The sequence below is a fragment of the Amblyomma maculatum genome, chromosome 1 (genome assembly GCF_055883805.1).
Source record: "Amblyomma maculatum isolate TAMU_Amacu chromosome 1, ASM5588380v1, whole genome shotgun sequence".
Lineage (NCBI taxonomy): Eukaryota > Metazoa > Arthropoda > Arachnida > Ixodida > Ixodidae > Amblyomma > Amblyomma maculatum.
Genome location: NC_139344.1, coordinates 376,768,503 through 376,786,162, shown reverse-complemented (window position 1 = coordinate 376,786,162; position 17,660 = coordinate 376,768,503). Strand labels below are relative to the sequence as shown.

The 17,660-nt window shown below is 44.8% G+C and overlaps 1 protein-coding gene across 1 annotated transcript in view; it reads left to right on the top strand.

The window, feature by feature from the left end:
* LOC146208307 (uncharacterized) overlaps positions 1-7,709 on the top strand; it is a 75,733-nt gene extending 68,024 nt beyond the window's left edge. Inside the window, exons 60-66 of the mRNA XM_084578320.1 lie at positions 496-624; positions 2,310-2,533; positions 2,998-3,207; positions 4,940-5,080; positions 6,028-6,141; positions 7,438-7,576; positions 7,638-7,709. Of these exons, the coding sequence (XP_084434446.1) occupies positions 496-624; positions 2,310-2,533; positions 2,998-3,207; positions 4,940-5,080; positions 6,028-6,141; positions 7,438-7,576; positions 7,638-7,657 (977 nt within the window). The 3' untranslated portion in view covers positions 7,658-7,709. The remainder of the gene's footprint in view (positions 1-495; positions 625-2,309; positions 2,534-2,997; positions 3,208-4,939; positions 5,081-6,027; positions 6,142-7,437; positions 7,577-7,637) is intronic.
* Positions 7,710-17,660: the final 9,951 nt, after the last annotated feature.

The window sequence follows — 17,660 nt, the reverse complement described above, 5'->3', positions numbered from 1 at the left end:
TTGGTTTCTGGGGCTTAACAGAGTGATATTTAGTACCAGTGTAATGTCCTATGCTAGCTACATAAGCTGGCATATGGCCTGGTACATTCCTGTAAGATAATTTCGCACGAGTCTGTCTTTGTGTTGATGAGAATCAAGGGCATTAAATAGTGAGATTTGTCCTGCTTATCAACACGCTTTAGTGCATCTTCTAGAAAAAGGACTTCCTGTCATTTCAGGCTGTAAATTTGTATTCCAGATGTATTATTGTATCAAGTTTTCATCTCTGGTCTGAGTAATCAATGACTATTGTTTTAATAGCTTTAATTTTTGTACTGTAAGCTAAGGCACATCTACTGCGTTTTGCTGCATACCAGTTCGCAAAGCAAGCTCAAGGGTCTCTCGCTGACCTGCCAGCTCTTTTGTCCTGCATCCATCGCTCTTTTAACTCTCTATCAAACATCTAAAGTTTTGATGTAACATCAGAGTACATTTCACTTTTCTTTTTGTTTTTAGCTTCCTTGCTGTGTGCATTCTCTGAGTCAGCAGAACCAACAGAGGATTTCCCTGGCGAACTGTGCAACTACATTGTGTACCAGTCCGTCGAGTATTCTGTAGCCTCGGACACGGTCACTGTTCTCAACAGTAAGTGCGCAAGCAGTATTGAAAACCTTTCTCGTGTTGCATATGCCTAGCATTGCCTTTCTGCTAGTCAGCTGGCTTAGTATAATTTTTCTGTTATTTTTTTTCTTGGCTTTCTTTCAGGCTGATGATAAGATTTTGAAGTCAAATGAGATATTGCAAGGGCTAGTACTTTTTCCCTGAAATCTATGTCTGCTGTGCAACAGTCAGTTTAGCTTCAAGCTTGGAGTTGGATTTTTTGTCGTACTTTTACTGTAAAACAAAACCTTTGCGCAAGAAAGGAAGCTGCGCACAATGGAGAGCCTACAGTATCATCAACTGTTTTCACCAGCCTCTGTGTAGGAGGCAACAGTAGAGTGTACAGCAGAAAATATGTGGCATTTGTGTTCCCTGAAGCTTTGTTTACGCCGAAGGTGCGCAGTGATGCTAACTAGATGTTAGTTTGTGGTTGTAGAATGTCATGCAAAATGGCACTGCAAATAATTTGCAGTAACATCACTTCCTTCTCTTTATTGCCATTGTATGTATTTCCTTCTCTTATTTGCCATTGTATGTATGGTAAAACATAAACAAAGGTCCTTGATATGTTCGTCTTTTATCAAGGAATTTGACTTGACAGAGATCTACATGGGCAGCTCTCTGCATCACGTGCAGTTTCTGACACTGTTGATGTGCATTTTAACTAAAATGGCACAGTGGGCAGCCCACAGTTAAACTGCATAAAATGTTTGCTGCATGGAATGCACGTTCCAAATCCACGTAGTATATCTTGACTTCTCTGGTGTTGCTTTGTAAACGGCTGTTAGAGGCCAAGTTCGACAAGCAATAATAAAAATGCCGAGAACTCAATTCAACTCAAATATACCATTCTTAGTGAAAATTGATTGCCATCTCGGGCTATATAGACATTTATCTGACTGTAAAACATGCACTTATTGGTGAAAAATTTTAAAAGTGTGAATGGATTCAGACTAGTGATGTATTTACTGAAAAGGACACGTTTCCGTTGTTTCAAAGTGATTAATGATTTAGCTTTGCCTTTGTGATGTACGCCCAAAAACTGAAGTCTATGTACATATTTTACTCGAGAAATCGGCTGGTGATGTCCTGCACCAGTATTTCAGTTGTTTATCTTTTCTTGTGCATAAACACTCGGTTTTCATTGGGAGCAATCTAACTCTTGTACAGTATGTTCCATTGTTAAAGGGAATATGAGGCTGCATTGTTGCTGCAATTTACATAGCACTCCTGAGAGAGCCAGCAACAAACGATAGCACAAGGTGTATGCGCAGTAAGCACAGCTGACTACTCTTCCCAAAATGCACTTCATGTCATCCATTCTTGCCAGTGGTCGGCGGCAGTGCTTTGCCAAGTACGTAGGCAATGCGATCTCATGTTTCCTTTTACAGTGGACCATACTGTACATCCCCACTATTTCTCTAAGTGCCCAAACAAATATAGAAGGCTGTGAAAACACTGAGTTGAGCATCTAAAGTGACACTGATCTAAATTTGACAAGCTGGAGAGATGCAATGGCACCACTGGAAAAAATAACATTAGGCTTTGCCTGCACAGATGTGCAGCTTGCTCCACACTGCAACTTCTCTAGGTCAGAAGATATTTCAGAGTTCCTTTATGACATTTTTTTTTTTTGTGCATAGTCTTCTCACACTTATTTCCTTTTACAGAAGCCCGCTTCAGAATGTTCAAGCGACTTCCAAGGAATTCTGGAACCTGGATGCTGGCTGCCATGAGCGAATTTCCTTGGCTAAAGAGACCAGAGACACGATCTGTTTTTACCAACTTGTTCATAAAAGCCACAAAACGTTGGATTTCTCAGCAGAAGATTCAGGGCATTGCCATGTTCCCAGACGCTTTGCTGCCACCAAAGATTTTCTTGGAAGTTGTCAAGGCAAGAGATTTTTACTTGGAGAGACTGGGGACCATCAGTGCAGGCAGATTTTTCAAAGGAATGTAGACTACTTTTCATGGAAGTTGTTAGATGTTGACACAACCTTTATGGGAGGGGAACGAAGGGTTACAACAAAATAATGAAAATAGTCATAAAGCCGCACTGAGTGAAAATCGTTTCTTATGATAGTTTTAACCTGCAGAACAATGCAAAAGGTTCTAGTTTAAAAAAAAAGAAACCTCGAAAATTGTGGCCTCTGATAGATTTGTTCTGAATTTTTATGTCATGAATTTTTATGTCAGAAATATAGAATTATTGCAAAATATTAGTGGACTTGGGCTACACATACATGTACAGGCTGCTCAAAATATGTACTCCTTCCATGGAGATGTCGAACTGGGCTTCCTTTCTCGTCTAGTGGAGACGACATATGAGGGGACTTCTTATTTTTGTCTTCTCTGCAGAGGACGTACTGGGCTTTCAAGAACAAGCCGGTGTCCATGGGACTTGTAGTGGGAGTTCCTGCAAAAGCACATCATGTGACCACATGGAAGAAGCTCAGCCGATTTTCAGATGTGATGGTGTTTACCATGCATCGTACTATACCTGATGACCTTTGCCAAGTCAGCTTTCCTTCTTTAGAGCCCTTCAGCAGCAGGCGCCTTGAAGAGATGGTAAATATTCAAAGAATTATAGCAAGTGTATGGCATTTTAAGATGGGCATTCAGTACTGTAATCAATCCGCTACTGTGATCAGCTTCGATACGCTCACTCGACAACTGACTCAAGGCAGTCACCACATGCAGAGTGGTGTAGCGCAGAAGTGGACTGCACTAAGCTGTAACCACTACATCTCTCCAGTTAGAATATCTCGGCCAGTCATGGTTTTATTATGTTCACGCCACTTCACGACATACTGTGACGCCTAGGTCATACTCAAGCCGCGAACGAAGGCACGTGCCGTGCAAAGAAATAACATTCAGTTTCCGTTTCTATGGTTAATGACGGTAGCAAACACCAGGAGATTGAACTGACGGGAAAAAGACGAGCAGAGAGAAAGCCTATGTGAATACACTGCCCCCTTTTCCCCACGGGCGGCAGCGTCAAAGTGTGCTGCGGCTGACGGTGCTCATGCTCTATTTTTCCAACGGCAACGATGCACAAAGAACTAATTAAGCTAGTCCGTCCGCATGACTCGCTTTGCCTAAGCTTTCGCGGCCGCTCAAAGCCAGTTTGTTTGAGGCAACGATGTCCGCTCGCGTCTATTTCATGCTGAAAAAAAAAACCTTCAGCCAAAAATGATCTCCACAGCATTGCTAGTGGCAAATATGGTCAGAAAAATTTAACTTGTGGACACCATAGGGGCCGAAGTATTGGTCGTGAAAATGTACACATTCTTATAGGGTGCATGACAATTCCTAAAAAAAAATCCGAAATATCGCGCAAGTTTCATTTATTGGAGTCTGAAAAATCGGTCGACTACTTACACAAATAACACATATAAATAACACGTATATATAAAAACCATATATTATATTGTCAGCTGTATTTTTAGCAAGACACATTATTCATCTTTATAGCACGAAGCAACAGCACATATTTATTAGTTTAAATGACTTAAAGTAGCACTGATAAGCAAAGTTAACTTCTGGCTGCTGTGCACTATAATTAAAGCACAAAGACGCATTTTGACAGGCACATATTACGAATTATATATTTCAGCATTTTTCATAATCATTTACTATATATACTTATTGAATTTTGGTGTTTCACCTCTTCGTCATACCTGACAAAAGTCAGCATCCTTCGAAAAAGGGCTATCGGAAATATCTGTTCCCAAAACAGCACCCCCCCCCCCTCAAGCAGTTATTGAACAAATAAACATAATACCCTTCAACATTGTCTGTTATTATAGAACTGCCATTGTAGTCCACCGAGTAATTAGCACAAACACTCTGTATCCGTCTTCTATATTCATTGCTTCCAGACGTGACACTTCTAACTTCTAACTTCCTTCTGTAACTTCTAACAATCCTCTAAAATTGTGTCCTCACTGAAAAGATAACACCTCAATAAAGAATTTCAAGTACCAAACTAAATACATGTTGTTTTTCATATATAGTAAGTGTTGCTTCACACAGATAACTTTCCCCCCTTAATCACGACTAGGCTGGTTTGGGAAGATGGGAAAGGGGGGGGGGGAGCAGTGTAAAATTGAACAATATTTAAGACACTTGTAATGAACTGATGATGATGAAATGGGCCACTTTTTCTGGGCGAGCTTTTATATGCTAAATTTTTCATTTTAATATTTTTTTTGCTGAGGACAGGGGGGTTTTTGGAAATGGATAATTTGTGGGGTAGAATCTGGTAGGGTGATTTTCAGTGCTGCATTTTCATTTGCAGGCTGCCATCTCTCGATACAATCGGCATCACGCCGTGGTTTGTATGTCCGTGAACCTGGCTGTCCAGCGCTTCCGAACGGCTAAACGAGGCGCTGTTGTCGGAGACCACTGCATTCGAGAAGAGTGGGAGGACTATGCTCAGGTGAGGAACATTGAGAAACCACAGTACCATAATGATGTCTAACTTTGCAAAGCAGGTTGTACTCTCTGAGGCTAATTATATTAATAATTATATAATTATAATGAGAGATAACAGAGATGTAATACCTGTTTTCATGTGAGTGAAAACAGGTATTACATCTCTGTTATCTCTGAGGCTAATTATGTACCTAGAAGACTGGGGCAAAAGCTGGCTATGCTTGTCAACTCACTATTTCTTGCGTACCTGTCTTGTGTGAGCAATAAATAAATGAAGCTGTTTCGTCATTAGCCACAGCACCGGCCTACCTACATCCACTGCAGAACAAAGTTCTTTTCTTTATTAATGCAATAGCATTAGAGTCATTCCACATTCTGTAAAAAAGCCAATGGTGTTCACTGCAAATTTTCCTGCTTAGCAGAAAGAGGGTACATGCTCTCGAGATGTGTCCCGCCCCATTTATCATTAGTCGGCAGATCATTACTGAGATGCACCACCAGTGTGGTAGCCTAGGGGCCTTATGAGACCTTGTCATACCACGTAGAGTAAACAACCACCACTCATTACATTAGAGCAATTGTCAGTTGAAATTAAAATAAGTAAGTCGAACGGCTAAGTGGCCTTCTTAATTAACACTGCTCCTTAGCTCTAATTGGTTCTACTAATTGGAACTATTTAGTAGGACTAATTAGCACTATTAATTAGCAATAGCAGCAATGCAAAATGTCCATACAGTGATGCAACACTTTCGCTACTTTTGCATGTTAAAGCTTATTTACTTGTAGATACTCATTCACTGAGAACTAAAATGAAATGACTGTAACCAGTGTGCCTCATATTATGGTAATATTTAAGCTTGTTGGGTAGCAGCATAAGCTGGTAATAAAGGTATATGATCACAGTTTATGATATGCCACATATGTGCAGCAAAGATAATAATTTTCTTCCAGGCCTGCGCTAAGAAAGGTTCCAGAGAAACAATCAACTGGGAGTGGTTATCAGCCATTTCTACCAACGTCACTGTCACGCAGACATTTGAAGCACCAAAGACGCTCTCGATAAAGGTGGGCATTTCAATGCCTTGGGCTGCTTAACATTGCAACAGCACCTCATTTGTTACGTTAAGCACAGCTGCTGAGACTTAGTATGCAGCTTAAGAAAGGAAGCAAACATTCTTTGTTATTGGTAATAATTGATAATCTGGTTGCTAGCCAAAATTTTGTCACTGCAGGAGACACTGCAGGAGCTATCAAAAATATAGTCAAAGGATAAATACACAGTGAGGTTATCGCTACATAGCATCTTGGCGCGCTGCCAATAAATGAGCTGTGGATGCGACGGCCGAAATGGAGGGATGCACCACCGACTGAAGGCCAAGCAAAAACACAAGCAAAAACGCTCGCGATTTCTGCCGCGGCAATGCAAGAACCTGTTTTTAGAGCTGTCACAGCGGCTCAAGCAGCTCGAGAGACGCAGTACCAACAAGTCGGAAAGTTTTCACTTTGTCGCTGCCGCTCGTCGCTGAGTTCACTCAATCGCTTGCATGTGAACTGGCTTGAACGCTTTTCTTTTTTTACAAATTCTTGGGGGTTAAAGTGGAGTGTGGGTTCATTATGCTAGTTGGTTGATTACGCAACAAATACGGTATCATTTTTTATGATTGCAAGCAGCTTATGGTAATATTATTTAAGCTTGTTGGGTTAGAAACCAATCTCATGTGAGTGAAAACAGGTATTACATAAATAATACAGGAGGAGGTCCCAGAGCTCAATGCTGTATCGGGACCTCCTCGAGATGAGCAATCGTCGAGATGAGCATAACTGCACTTTATTAGGAGTTGAACCCAATCACTTTGCGCCAGTCGCCCTCGCGGACGATGTCAGTGTGGATGCCATATGGTGTATTGGCAATCAATCGCCAACATTGCTGCCGACGTTAGAAACCAATCTCATGTGAGTGACCGCAAGCTGCAAAATATGCACAGAATTCGTCTTCAATCGGTGATACACTGGAAGCACCCACCAGCTAGTCTATATATTGAGGAATGAGAAAAGCTGCCATTGACGCGAATGATGTGTTATTCCTCTGTACAAACGCACTCATTTTCTAAAACTTGCAATTTACTTCTTCGTAATCGTTCTTCGGAGAGAACAACGGATTACGATATAGTGAGGCACTGGAACTGGTAAGGGAATAAGTCTACTTAAAACTAGGAGAATCGTAATGGGATGGAACGATTTCTGAATATCGAATTATCGATATATTGAACTGGTTCGCAATCTCCTTCAAGTTTGATATATCTGGGTTCGACTGTATGCACTATGCCATCCAAAACATATTCTGGCACGTATCTCTTTCAGGCAAGGCAGTTCTTCCGCATAAATCCCAAGGGTTGCTTGGCATTGTTCAATGTGGACTATGATGATCCTTCTGGTGTGTGCTCATCCAGACATCCATTCCCTCGACTTACAGCCCTCGCCAACATGAGGCACACTTTGGGTAATGCCTAGCAGTTTTTTTGCGTGTTCGTTTTGTCTTACCAGCCCATTTTCTTTTGCAGACTCAAGTCATCGGGATTGAAGTGTCGCTGCAAGTCTTTAGTGTTTAATAAATGTGCTTTCTTTAATTGCCCCTGTAATTATTGACATATATATTCTCATAAGAATCTATTGCGCAATATACAAACACTGCAGTATGTGCCTGGTGTTTCAGTTTATAGCGAAGGCTTCTGTGGCATATCCAGTAATACCAGTGTAGTTAGACATCAAAAAATTTGTTAATCCATGTTAACTAGTAATCTGTTAAACTAATTTAGCAACCAAAAGCATATTGGATGTTTGAAAGAAGTATAGGCAACTAACTTTTAGGTTCGTGTTTTATCCTCTTTAATGGTGCATAAGGCATTACTGCATTGTTGTCCACTTCTAGCTATAACATGATCACTGCTTTCCCCACTCTCTCTCTCTCTGTACTTGTATCCCTTTGCTTCAGTATGCACCTGTGTTGGACGCAATGTTGCTTTCAAAGCAGTAACCGTATCGTATCTAGAAGTGGATGAGCCTGTACATAAATCACCACATGGCATTTGCATACGACCACTGAATAATTTACATATATGTTTTTCTCTGTTTTATTTTTTATTTGAGCAGACGAGCGATGGCTGGGACGTCGAAGTGAGGCCTAGATTATGTGAAGGATGAGAAAATAGCGATATAATCGTTCCTTTGTTGTTTGAATTTGCTATAACACTAAGCCAGCCTGTCTCAAGAACAGGAATTGAAAACAGGGAAGAGTCAGCCATTATATCTGCTTTTTCATGCCGTGCGTGATGGGGAGTTGATCATGATATCACAGCCATCATTTGGCTGCTGAAGTCGAAACTGAAACTGGTAAGGAAAGAAATTATAAATTATAAATTATTTACCAACCGTAGGCAAGAACCATGTGGTGATGCATATACAGTATTGTCTTGTGCATCATAAGAATTAAAATGACACCGAAATTTCTTCACTGTACTCCTTTATGGCAACTTAAACATAAGCTAGATGGTTTTCTTTACCCGAAATCATTATAGTGCATGCAACATAGAAGCACTGACAAGAGTCCTGTATCCTTTCTGCCCTATGGTGATTACAGATAAAGCATATCAGATGTTGAAACTTACAAATGCGGTCAGATAAAAAGCTTTCATATCCAGCTGTATTGTAGAACTGCAAATCATGCTCTCTTCCAGCAGAAAAATGCGATCTCCAGCAATATGGAACCGGCGGGCGGCATGGTGCGCAGATTGATCGTCAGAAGTCTGTATGTCATTCACTCCTTAGCGGTTAGCCGCACTTTGGTGTGCATTATTTGCACTTGCCTTGCCCTTCTCTTCCCATGGTAACCACCATCCAGTAATTGTGCATCTCTCCATGCCCTTCTTTCTAGTATATCAGTCAACACTGCGGGTGGTTCCCTGATGCTCGCATTATTTCGACAGTTTTTTTTGAAAAGATGGAACTTTAAACCTATCCCCTACGTAGTCCGAAGTAGGCGTTGAAAGAACAAGTTACGAGCCTGATTCTGGCAGCTGGCAGCTGACATGGCTGAACAGTGATCCATCAATGGGCTGTGTGACTTGACAATATTCACATGCTTTTGACAAAGTTAGGAGGAGCTGCCAATTTGGGTTGTTCATTTGTGGAGAAAGGGTACAGGAATCAAAGGGTGTTTGGATGCAGAGTCAGGCTTGCTATCCTAGGCCACGCAGGCATGTTCGTACAACTTGATCAAAGCGGGGCTTTATTAGCCCGCATAGCTTTATAGTACCTACATAAGGTGGTTGCATAGCTATACCTACATCAGATGGTTGCTTGCGACTGATAGCTGAATATATTCATCTAATAGGACTGATGTTAATAAGAATGTGTGATATATTATAGGCAAGTTAAGGAACTGGTAATTGAGCAAGCAGAAATGTACGCAAACAGGGAACCACAGATGGGAGTCGAAAGCGCTATCGCATCTTAAGTGTACGATGGCGCTATCTGTTTCAGCCTAATTGCCCCATTTCGCGTCGCCGTCTGTATCGGTGCACCACGCTCACCGTGCAGGAGCGGGCACGCAGCGGATCTTGCAGACTGGGGGCAGGATAGAAATGATCATGAAACAGCAGAAAGAAGAAAGCAAGTTTGTTTATTCATGAAAACAGGTATTACATAAATAATACAGGAGGAGGTCCCAGAGCTCAATGCTGTATCGGGACCTCCTCGAGATGAGCAATCGTCGAGATGAGCATAACTGCACTTTATTAGGAGTTGAACCCAATCACTTTGCGCCAGTCGCCCTCGCGGACGATGTCAGTGTGGATGCCATATGGTGTATTGGCAATCAATCGCCAACATTGCTGCCGACGTTAGAAACCAATCTCATGTGAGTGACCGCAAGCTGCAAAATATGCACAGAATTCGTCTTCAATCGGTGATACACTGGAAGCACCCACCAGCTAGTCTATATATTGAGGAATGAGAAAAGCTGCCATTGACGCGAATGATATGTTATTCCTCTGTACAAACGCACTCATTTTCTAAAACTTGCAATTTACTTCTTCGTAATCGTTCTTCGGAGAGAACAACGGATTACGATATAGTGAGGCACTGGAACTGGTAAGGGAATAAGTCTACTTAAAACTAGGAGAATCGTAATGGGTTGGAACGAATTTGGTGAGTAGCTTATATTCATCCAGTATCCCTGAAGTGGAAAGTATACCGGCTGTCGCCTATAAAGCAGAAATTTAAGTTGAGACTAGGATGCAACGTAAATTGAGAAGAACGCAGAGAGATAACTGTAACAGACTGAAAGTGTGCAGAGTTGGTCAGGGAACAAGCGCGAGTTGACAACATTATAGTCGAAATCTAACCCCGGTATCAGCGTTTCCCATAGTAACCCTTCCACGACATAAGCATAAGTGTGTGGCGTCATCAGTGAGCTAATCATCTTACAATCAGCGAGCGCTTTTCACTATTCGTTTCATAAGTCGCCTGTAAAGCGTGCATCACTGCACGAAGGTCATTACAGAGGTAAAGTAGCTTTTGCAGCAGAAAATTGTAGATGCTTGGAATGATCTGTGGCTAAAAACAGCATTAGCATGAGATGAAGCGAGACGAAGACACGACGCGCTCTCTGCTTCGTCTTGTGTTAGCGCTGTTCTTAGCCACAGATCATGCATCCTGTTGGAAGTTTGGAATGAAAGTGCGTGTGTGGTCTTAAACCTTTTGTATGGAATGTACGTGTTAGTGTCGACAATGATGAAATTGAAATTGAACAGTTTGAGCAGAATGAGATAAGCTGAGTGGGAGTTCACGTTTAGAGGCTGTCACATACCCTAGAGATCAGACGTATAGCAATTACCCCACATGCTGTTGAAGTTTAAAACGCACATTTTACAGGTCCGTAATTGTTTCAGGGGAGCAGTTAACTGGGGGTGAATATAAAATTTAAAGCACTAAGAGAAAGGAAGAAGAAAAGTCTAGAGGAAAGCCAATTCCATCTATTCTCAATGACTGGGTATGAGCTGGCCAACATGACCTCCCACTGCTTGAGAGGAGCAGGATCACGCATAACATCCGCCGGCCGTGGCACTATGCTGCTGTGCTGCATTCCCATATCCTACAGGTACATTTTGCTTAGTGCGTATGGATTGATGAAGGTCCTAGTCTGCAATCATCTTCAGAAGCATTCCTGTGCCTTGGCCTACTGCATGCCTGTGGGTCCAGTTTATATTGATTTGTGATGTCATAAAAGGGCACCAGCCCATCTCTTCGTCCCCCCGGAATCGCCGGCTCACCAGCACGGCTGACGAAACCTCGAGCATTCATGTGAGCCTTCTCATTTGCAGAGTTCCTGGAGTGCGCCGGTACCCAGATAATTTTCGCCTAGACGATCGTCCCGTGGCCTGATTAAGCACTTATGCGGCTTAATCATAATTTATTAACGATGCGCCACTCGGTGCGCGCACTTCCAGACACCCGTATATGATGGAGTAGCTGTTCCGGTCTCACAGGAGATGTTCTCGACTTGCATGACAAGCTCAGCTAGAACGCTGCCTGTAGTGACAGAAGAGGTGGGCATTTGGTGCCCAGCTTTCGCTTCAGAGTCAGAAAGCAAACTTTATACGCAGACCAGACGATACAGAGGAATTCACACTAATACACAATGTTCTTAGAAGCAAGGAAAAGCATGCAGCCAAAGAGGCTTTAATATATATTAAACACAGAGCCTTTACATCAAGAATAATGCACGAGAGAATCAGAACAAATAAACACCAAATTGTTCACCATGCACTATCGCCGACCGACGTCTGGAGAGTCGCGATGCAGTCGTCTCGTAGACTTGCGCCGCTCCCTCGCAGCTCTGTGGGCCTGCCGAACCCCGGGAGCCGACTTGATGGCTCAATGTAACACTCGCTAGCTTGCCGTTGTTGTGGCTGTAGGAAGAAGGAAAAGAAAATTCATGGGCCTGCTACTGGCTTGTAGCTGAGCCACCTCCGCTGCCTGGTGCAGACAAGAGAAAATAGATAAGAAAGAAAAGGAAGACGGAGAGAAAGGCGCGCCGCAACAACAGCCTTCGTCCACCACCGAAAGGGTGGCGGGGGCAATGACGGCCTATAATAGATAAAACTTCGGTGGCTAAGGTGGCTAAGGTAACCGCCGCTTCCGGCGGGGGCTAGCCTGCCACCGAATTTTTATCTGTTGTAGGCCGTCATTGCCCCCGCCATCGTTTCTTGCCGAAGAGACGCGACCTAAAGTATTATAGGGCGCGCTGCGTCTGTTTTACAAGCGCTAACTTCTGTCTAACGCGTCTGTCTTACAACGAGGAACCGAGGGTGGAAAGGGCTCGGTGGCATCGAGGAAAGCAACGAGCACTCGCCCGCTTCATTCCGTGCGGAGCGGGACGAGGGCCTCCTAGGCGTCACCATATTGCTCGTTGAGCTGTTGTGTGCGCCTGACGTCAACACGGTAGAGGCGGCAGCAGAACCGGTTTGCAACAGTCCAGAGAGGAGGCGTTTAGACAACCTCCTCGCTCGATGCAAAGGTCCTATACACGTAACTTTCGTAACACGTGTCCTCTCTTCCTCCCGCCGAGATGCGCGTCGTCATTGGTCGGGCGCGGCGGAATTTTCTGGAGGTTACTAGCGTTTTCTCCGCTGGGGAGGGGGAGGTGGTGAAGGGAGGCTGTTCCTGGCCCTACGGGCTGGGATGGTAGGTCAACGCCGCTTCGGCGGGGGCTAGCCAGCCACCGAATTTTTATCTGTTGTAGGCCTTATTGCAGCCGCCACCGCTTAGGTGGTGGACGACGGCTGTTGCGGCGCGCGTCTTTCTTTCTCTCTACTTTGTCTTCTGTTCGCACGAGACAGCGGAGGTGGCTCATCAACAGAGCCAGTAGCAGGCCCGTGCATTTTCTTTTCCTTTTTCCTACAGCCACAATAACTTCTCCGCTGGGTGAATCATCGCCGCCACCAAGTGATGAGGAGGGGGTCACGTCGATGCACGCAAGGCTACGTGCGGAAAAGGGGAGGTTTCTCTAGTCTTCTCGACGCGTCTACGCGACTCCGTGCGCGCGTTGACTTAACAAATATGTGCGGCGATTTTCGTGACAGTCCATAAAAATCAGCTTCAAAATCGTCTTTATCTCCTGCTGCATTCATCACCTTATCTTCGCTACCGCTGGACACTCGGCCACGTACGCGGATCTGAAAATTAGAGTGCCTCTTAAGAGGAAAATGGCGAAAGCCTACCCTTCCTATCCTATAATTTGCCTCCCATCGTTAGCCTCTCCTCGGCATTCGTTGCATTGCTTTACAGGAAAGGAAAGACGCAGTATCTATCACACTTTCTCCGGCAAGTGTGAGTTTAGATGGTACACCATCGCTCCAGTCGCGTGGCGTTCCTTGGCGCGCGTTCATCTGTACATGGCATTGCAGATGGTAGGGACGCATCCCGCCTCGGCCAATCAGAACACCTCAAAGCGCGACACAATGTGTCCACGACAGCACGAGCCGTTAAAGGCTATCGCCTTAAAAAAAAAAAAAAACACTGCCATACAGCAGTGTTTTCCCTGGAGAGACTCTTCTTTAAACGCGACAATTGCACAGCAAAATTTCTGCTATGTCTACCGGAGCCCGCTTCAAAAAACGAAGTGCACAGACGCCACGTATTGTCCCGGCCCTAAGCGTGCGGTGATGATGTAAGGCCATTCGAATTTCGGAGCCAGCTTTCTGCCTGCTCCCCCAGGCTCCGCACGAACATCTCTTGCCAATTTTGTAGCAGGGTGCTGGACGCTCTCTCCCGTGCTACGGGCTTCCCGTCCTGCCACATGAGTTTGAATGTTCACTGGAGTTTTCAATTTGAACGCTGCTGTCAACCTCATAACGCGTACTGCCGGTAGATCTTTGTAGGGAAGTGTTAACTTAGGCTGCCGGTCGGAGGTGCTGGCCCAATGGGGGCTGCAATTGGGTTAGTCTGCTTCGTGAGGTCATTTGCTTGCGGATTGTACGCCGATGCAAAATGATACTGAGCCGTTTCATACCCCATTTAAGTTGTCTGTAAAGCGTGCTCTGCTGCAAGCATGCAGTCTTGTAGGGGAAGCTGCCATATATATATTGCTACGCGCCTTCGTAGAACGTCGACGGAAGATGAAGAACGGTCGGGTAGATCGGTGAAGAAAGAAGAAGAGCAAGGGCAGAGGGACGTTTGTACGCTTCGCCGCAGTCCTGTTTGGACCGATCCTTGTAAATAAACCCCCCGTGCGTACAAAGCACGTAACATCTTGGTGGAGGTGCTGGGTAGCGACCACGGAGCGTTTCATCTACCGAAGAAGCCGTAGACTTGCTGGCCTACCACCAATGTCATCAGACATGACTGAAGACGGCAGTACCGAGCAGCCAGGATCACCCACGGCGAACAACTGGCCCCATTATCGAGAGCCGCGTACGTTTTCCGGAAAATCCGAGGAGGACGTTGATGAGTGGCTGAAACACTACGAAAGAGTGAGTAAATACAATAACTGGAACGCCGCTACTAAGCTGGCTAATGTGGTGTTCTTCCTTGCCGCCACTGCCTTTGACTGGTTCGATAGTCACGAGGATTCATTAAGTACATGGGCTATCTTTACAAGCGAAATCAAGAAAAATTTTGGGGATGAACCTGCAAAGAAGAAGCGCGCTAAACAAACTTTGTTTCACCGGGCGCAAGTACCCGGAGAAACTTGTACTGCATATATCGAAGCCATCTTAAAGCTATGCAAACTCGTCAACCCCTCTATGCTTGAAGAAGACAAAGTCGGTCACCTCCTGAAAGGAATAGCGGAAGACGTTTATAATTTTCTTATTAGAAAAGAGAACCTGAGCACCACCGCTGATGTTATAAAGCATTGTAGAACATTTGAGGCTCTCAAGCTGCGACGAATCACACCTAAATTCGGAAGACTGGCCAATGTCACCTCTGTAGCCAGTGTTGAAGCCTGTCCTTCAGTTTCCATGGCTGATCTGATACGAGAGATTGTACGCGAGGAATTGTCAAGATCTAGGGACGCCATCTGTAGTGAAGAATATGTGCGGCAGAGTTGTGCACCGCAGGCAAATGTTGCCGCCCTGTCCACTCCGTGGGTTCAACCTAGCGGCGCTTCGCATATGGACGACCAGCGCAACTGCACTCAACGTTATGACCACCAGCCAATGGAAAATAGGCCCGCCTACTCTGAAAATGTGGTTCGTCAGCAGCGAGAGCCTCGCTACAGCCAACGTCGCAACTTTGTTAAGGAGGACTATTATGCTGATCGCTGGCGCCCTCAACCTGTGTGCTACAGGTGTGGCATTGCGGGGCATATCGCTAGATACTGCCGCCGCCGTTTTCCAGCTGTCCAAGATTACCGACCCCACGTGAACATTCACAGATGGCTGCACAGCGAACAACAGCGATCCCCGACTATGCCTACTGGCGACTCATACCATTCGACATATTTGCGGAATTCATCTCCTGCATCTGATCGTAGTGTGACGCCGCCACCCCAGCGCCCGCGCAGGTCACCTTCCCCTCGACGCCGTTCTTCCCCTACGCCTCAGGGAAACTAGGAGGCGCGGCCGATGGAGGTGAGGCCGCCGGCGAGTCAATGACGTCCATACCTCTGCCCGTGTTTATGTCAAAGAACAAATTGGAAATTTTTGTTGATGGTGTGAAAACAATGGCTCTTGTGGACACTGGTGCTACAGTATCTGTTATGAGTTTGAATTTTAAGAACCGTTTAGGTAGAAAAGTAATGTTCAGTGGTGACCGTGCAGTGTTATTCCGTGGTGTCGGCGGTGAACCTTTAGTTCCTCTTGGTGTTTGTGCTTCGGTTGTTGTTATTGGCGGCCTCAAGTTTAGAGTAGAATTTGCAGTACTGCCTCGGTCAACGCATGATGTGATTCTTGGGATTGATTTTCTGCAAGAGTGTGGTGCAACTTTAGACTGTGGTACGGGAGAGATTGTTTTGAATCCTTCACTGCTTTCGGTTCTTGTGGATGACTCGACACCTGAATTTGGAGCATTTGCTGTGGAAGAAGACACAATTGTGCCAGCGTTATCTGCAGCATTCTTGCGGGTTTTCTCTATTCGGAACCAGTGCGAATCTTTTGAGGCTATAGTAGAACCTACGAGATTCAACTGCTCTAAGAAGAGTATCCTTGTGCCTCGTTGCGTCATTCCCGTGACTAGAGGCCGCACTGAGCTGTGGACAGTGAACCACTCCGAAGAGCCAACTGTGTTGCCTCGGGGCCTAAAACTCGCCCGTTTCGAGGAAGGCATATCCGGTTCCGTCACGGCGTTAAACATCTCTGTCACTGAGCAGCAGGTGGGACCAGGCATGGAGACCCAAGTTACGGCTATGATTAGTGAGTCTCTACAACTGAGCTTCGTATTCTAGTGGAACTACTACTGAAACACGTGACAGTGTTCGACTTTACCAAGGATGACTCAATGCCACTGCCTACCAGTCGTATTCATCACACGATCAACACTGGGTCCGCACCTCCAATACGTCAGAAGCCCTATCGAGTCTCAGCAACTGAACGTAAGGTAATAGATGAGCAAGTTCAAGACATGCTAAAGCGCGGCATTATTAGAGAGTCCTGTAATCCTTGGGCAGCTCCGGTTATCCTTGTTAAAAAGAAAGATGGCACATGAAGGTTTTGTGTTGATTACCGCCGTTTAAATTCAGTCACGAAGAAAGATGTCTACCCGCTTCCACGTATAGATGACGCAATTGACTGTCTGCACTCAGCTTCGTACTTTTCTTCTATTGACTTGAGATCCGGTTACTGGCAAATCCCCATGCACATTGCAGATAAAGAAAAAACGGCATTCGTAACACTAGACGGACTTTATGAATTTAACGTTATGCCTTTTGGATTATGTAATGCACCTGCCACATTCGAGCGGTTCATGGATACAATTCCACGTGGACTAAAGTGGCAAATTTGTTTGTTATTTGGACGACGTTGTAATTTTCGGCAAAACATTTAGTGAGCACAACAGCCGTCTGGATATCGTACTTAATTGCATGGAAAGAGCTGGTCTTGTACTGAATGCAAAGAAATGTCATTTTGGCGATCGTGAAACAATTGTCCTCGGTCACTTAGTTGACAAAGGTGTTCGACCAGATCCCAAGAAAATTGAAGCCGTCAAAAGTTTTACCGTGCCCAAATCGGTAAAAGAGCTGCAGAGCTTTTTGGGGCTATGCTCGTACTTTCGACGCTTTATATCAAGGTTTGCAGACATCGCTTACCCACTTACGTGTCTACTGCATAAAAATGCACCATTCAATTGGACCAGCGAATGTGACTCAGCTTTCCGTAATCTGAAGTTTCTTTTGACCTCGGGCCCAATTCTCCGCCACTTCTGCCCATCAGCTCCAATTGAAGTACACACTGACGCAAGTGGTATCGGTATCGGCGCTGTACTTGTACAACGCCATGGACGCGATCAGCACGTGATAGCGTATGCCAGCCGCTCGTTGAGTAAATGTGAAAGAAATTACACGGTTACGGAGCAAGAATGTCTAGCCG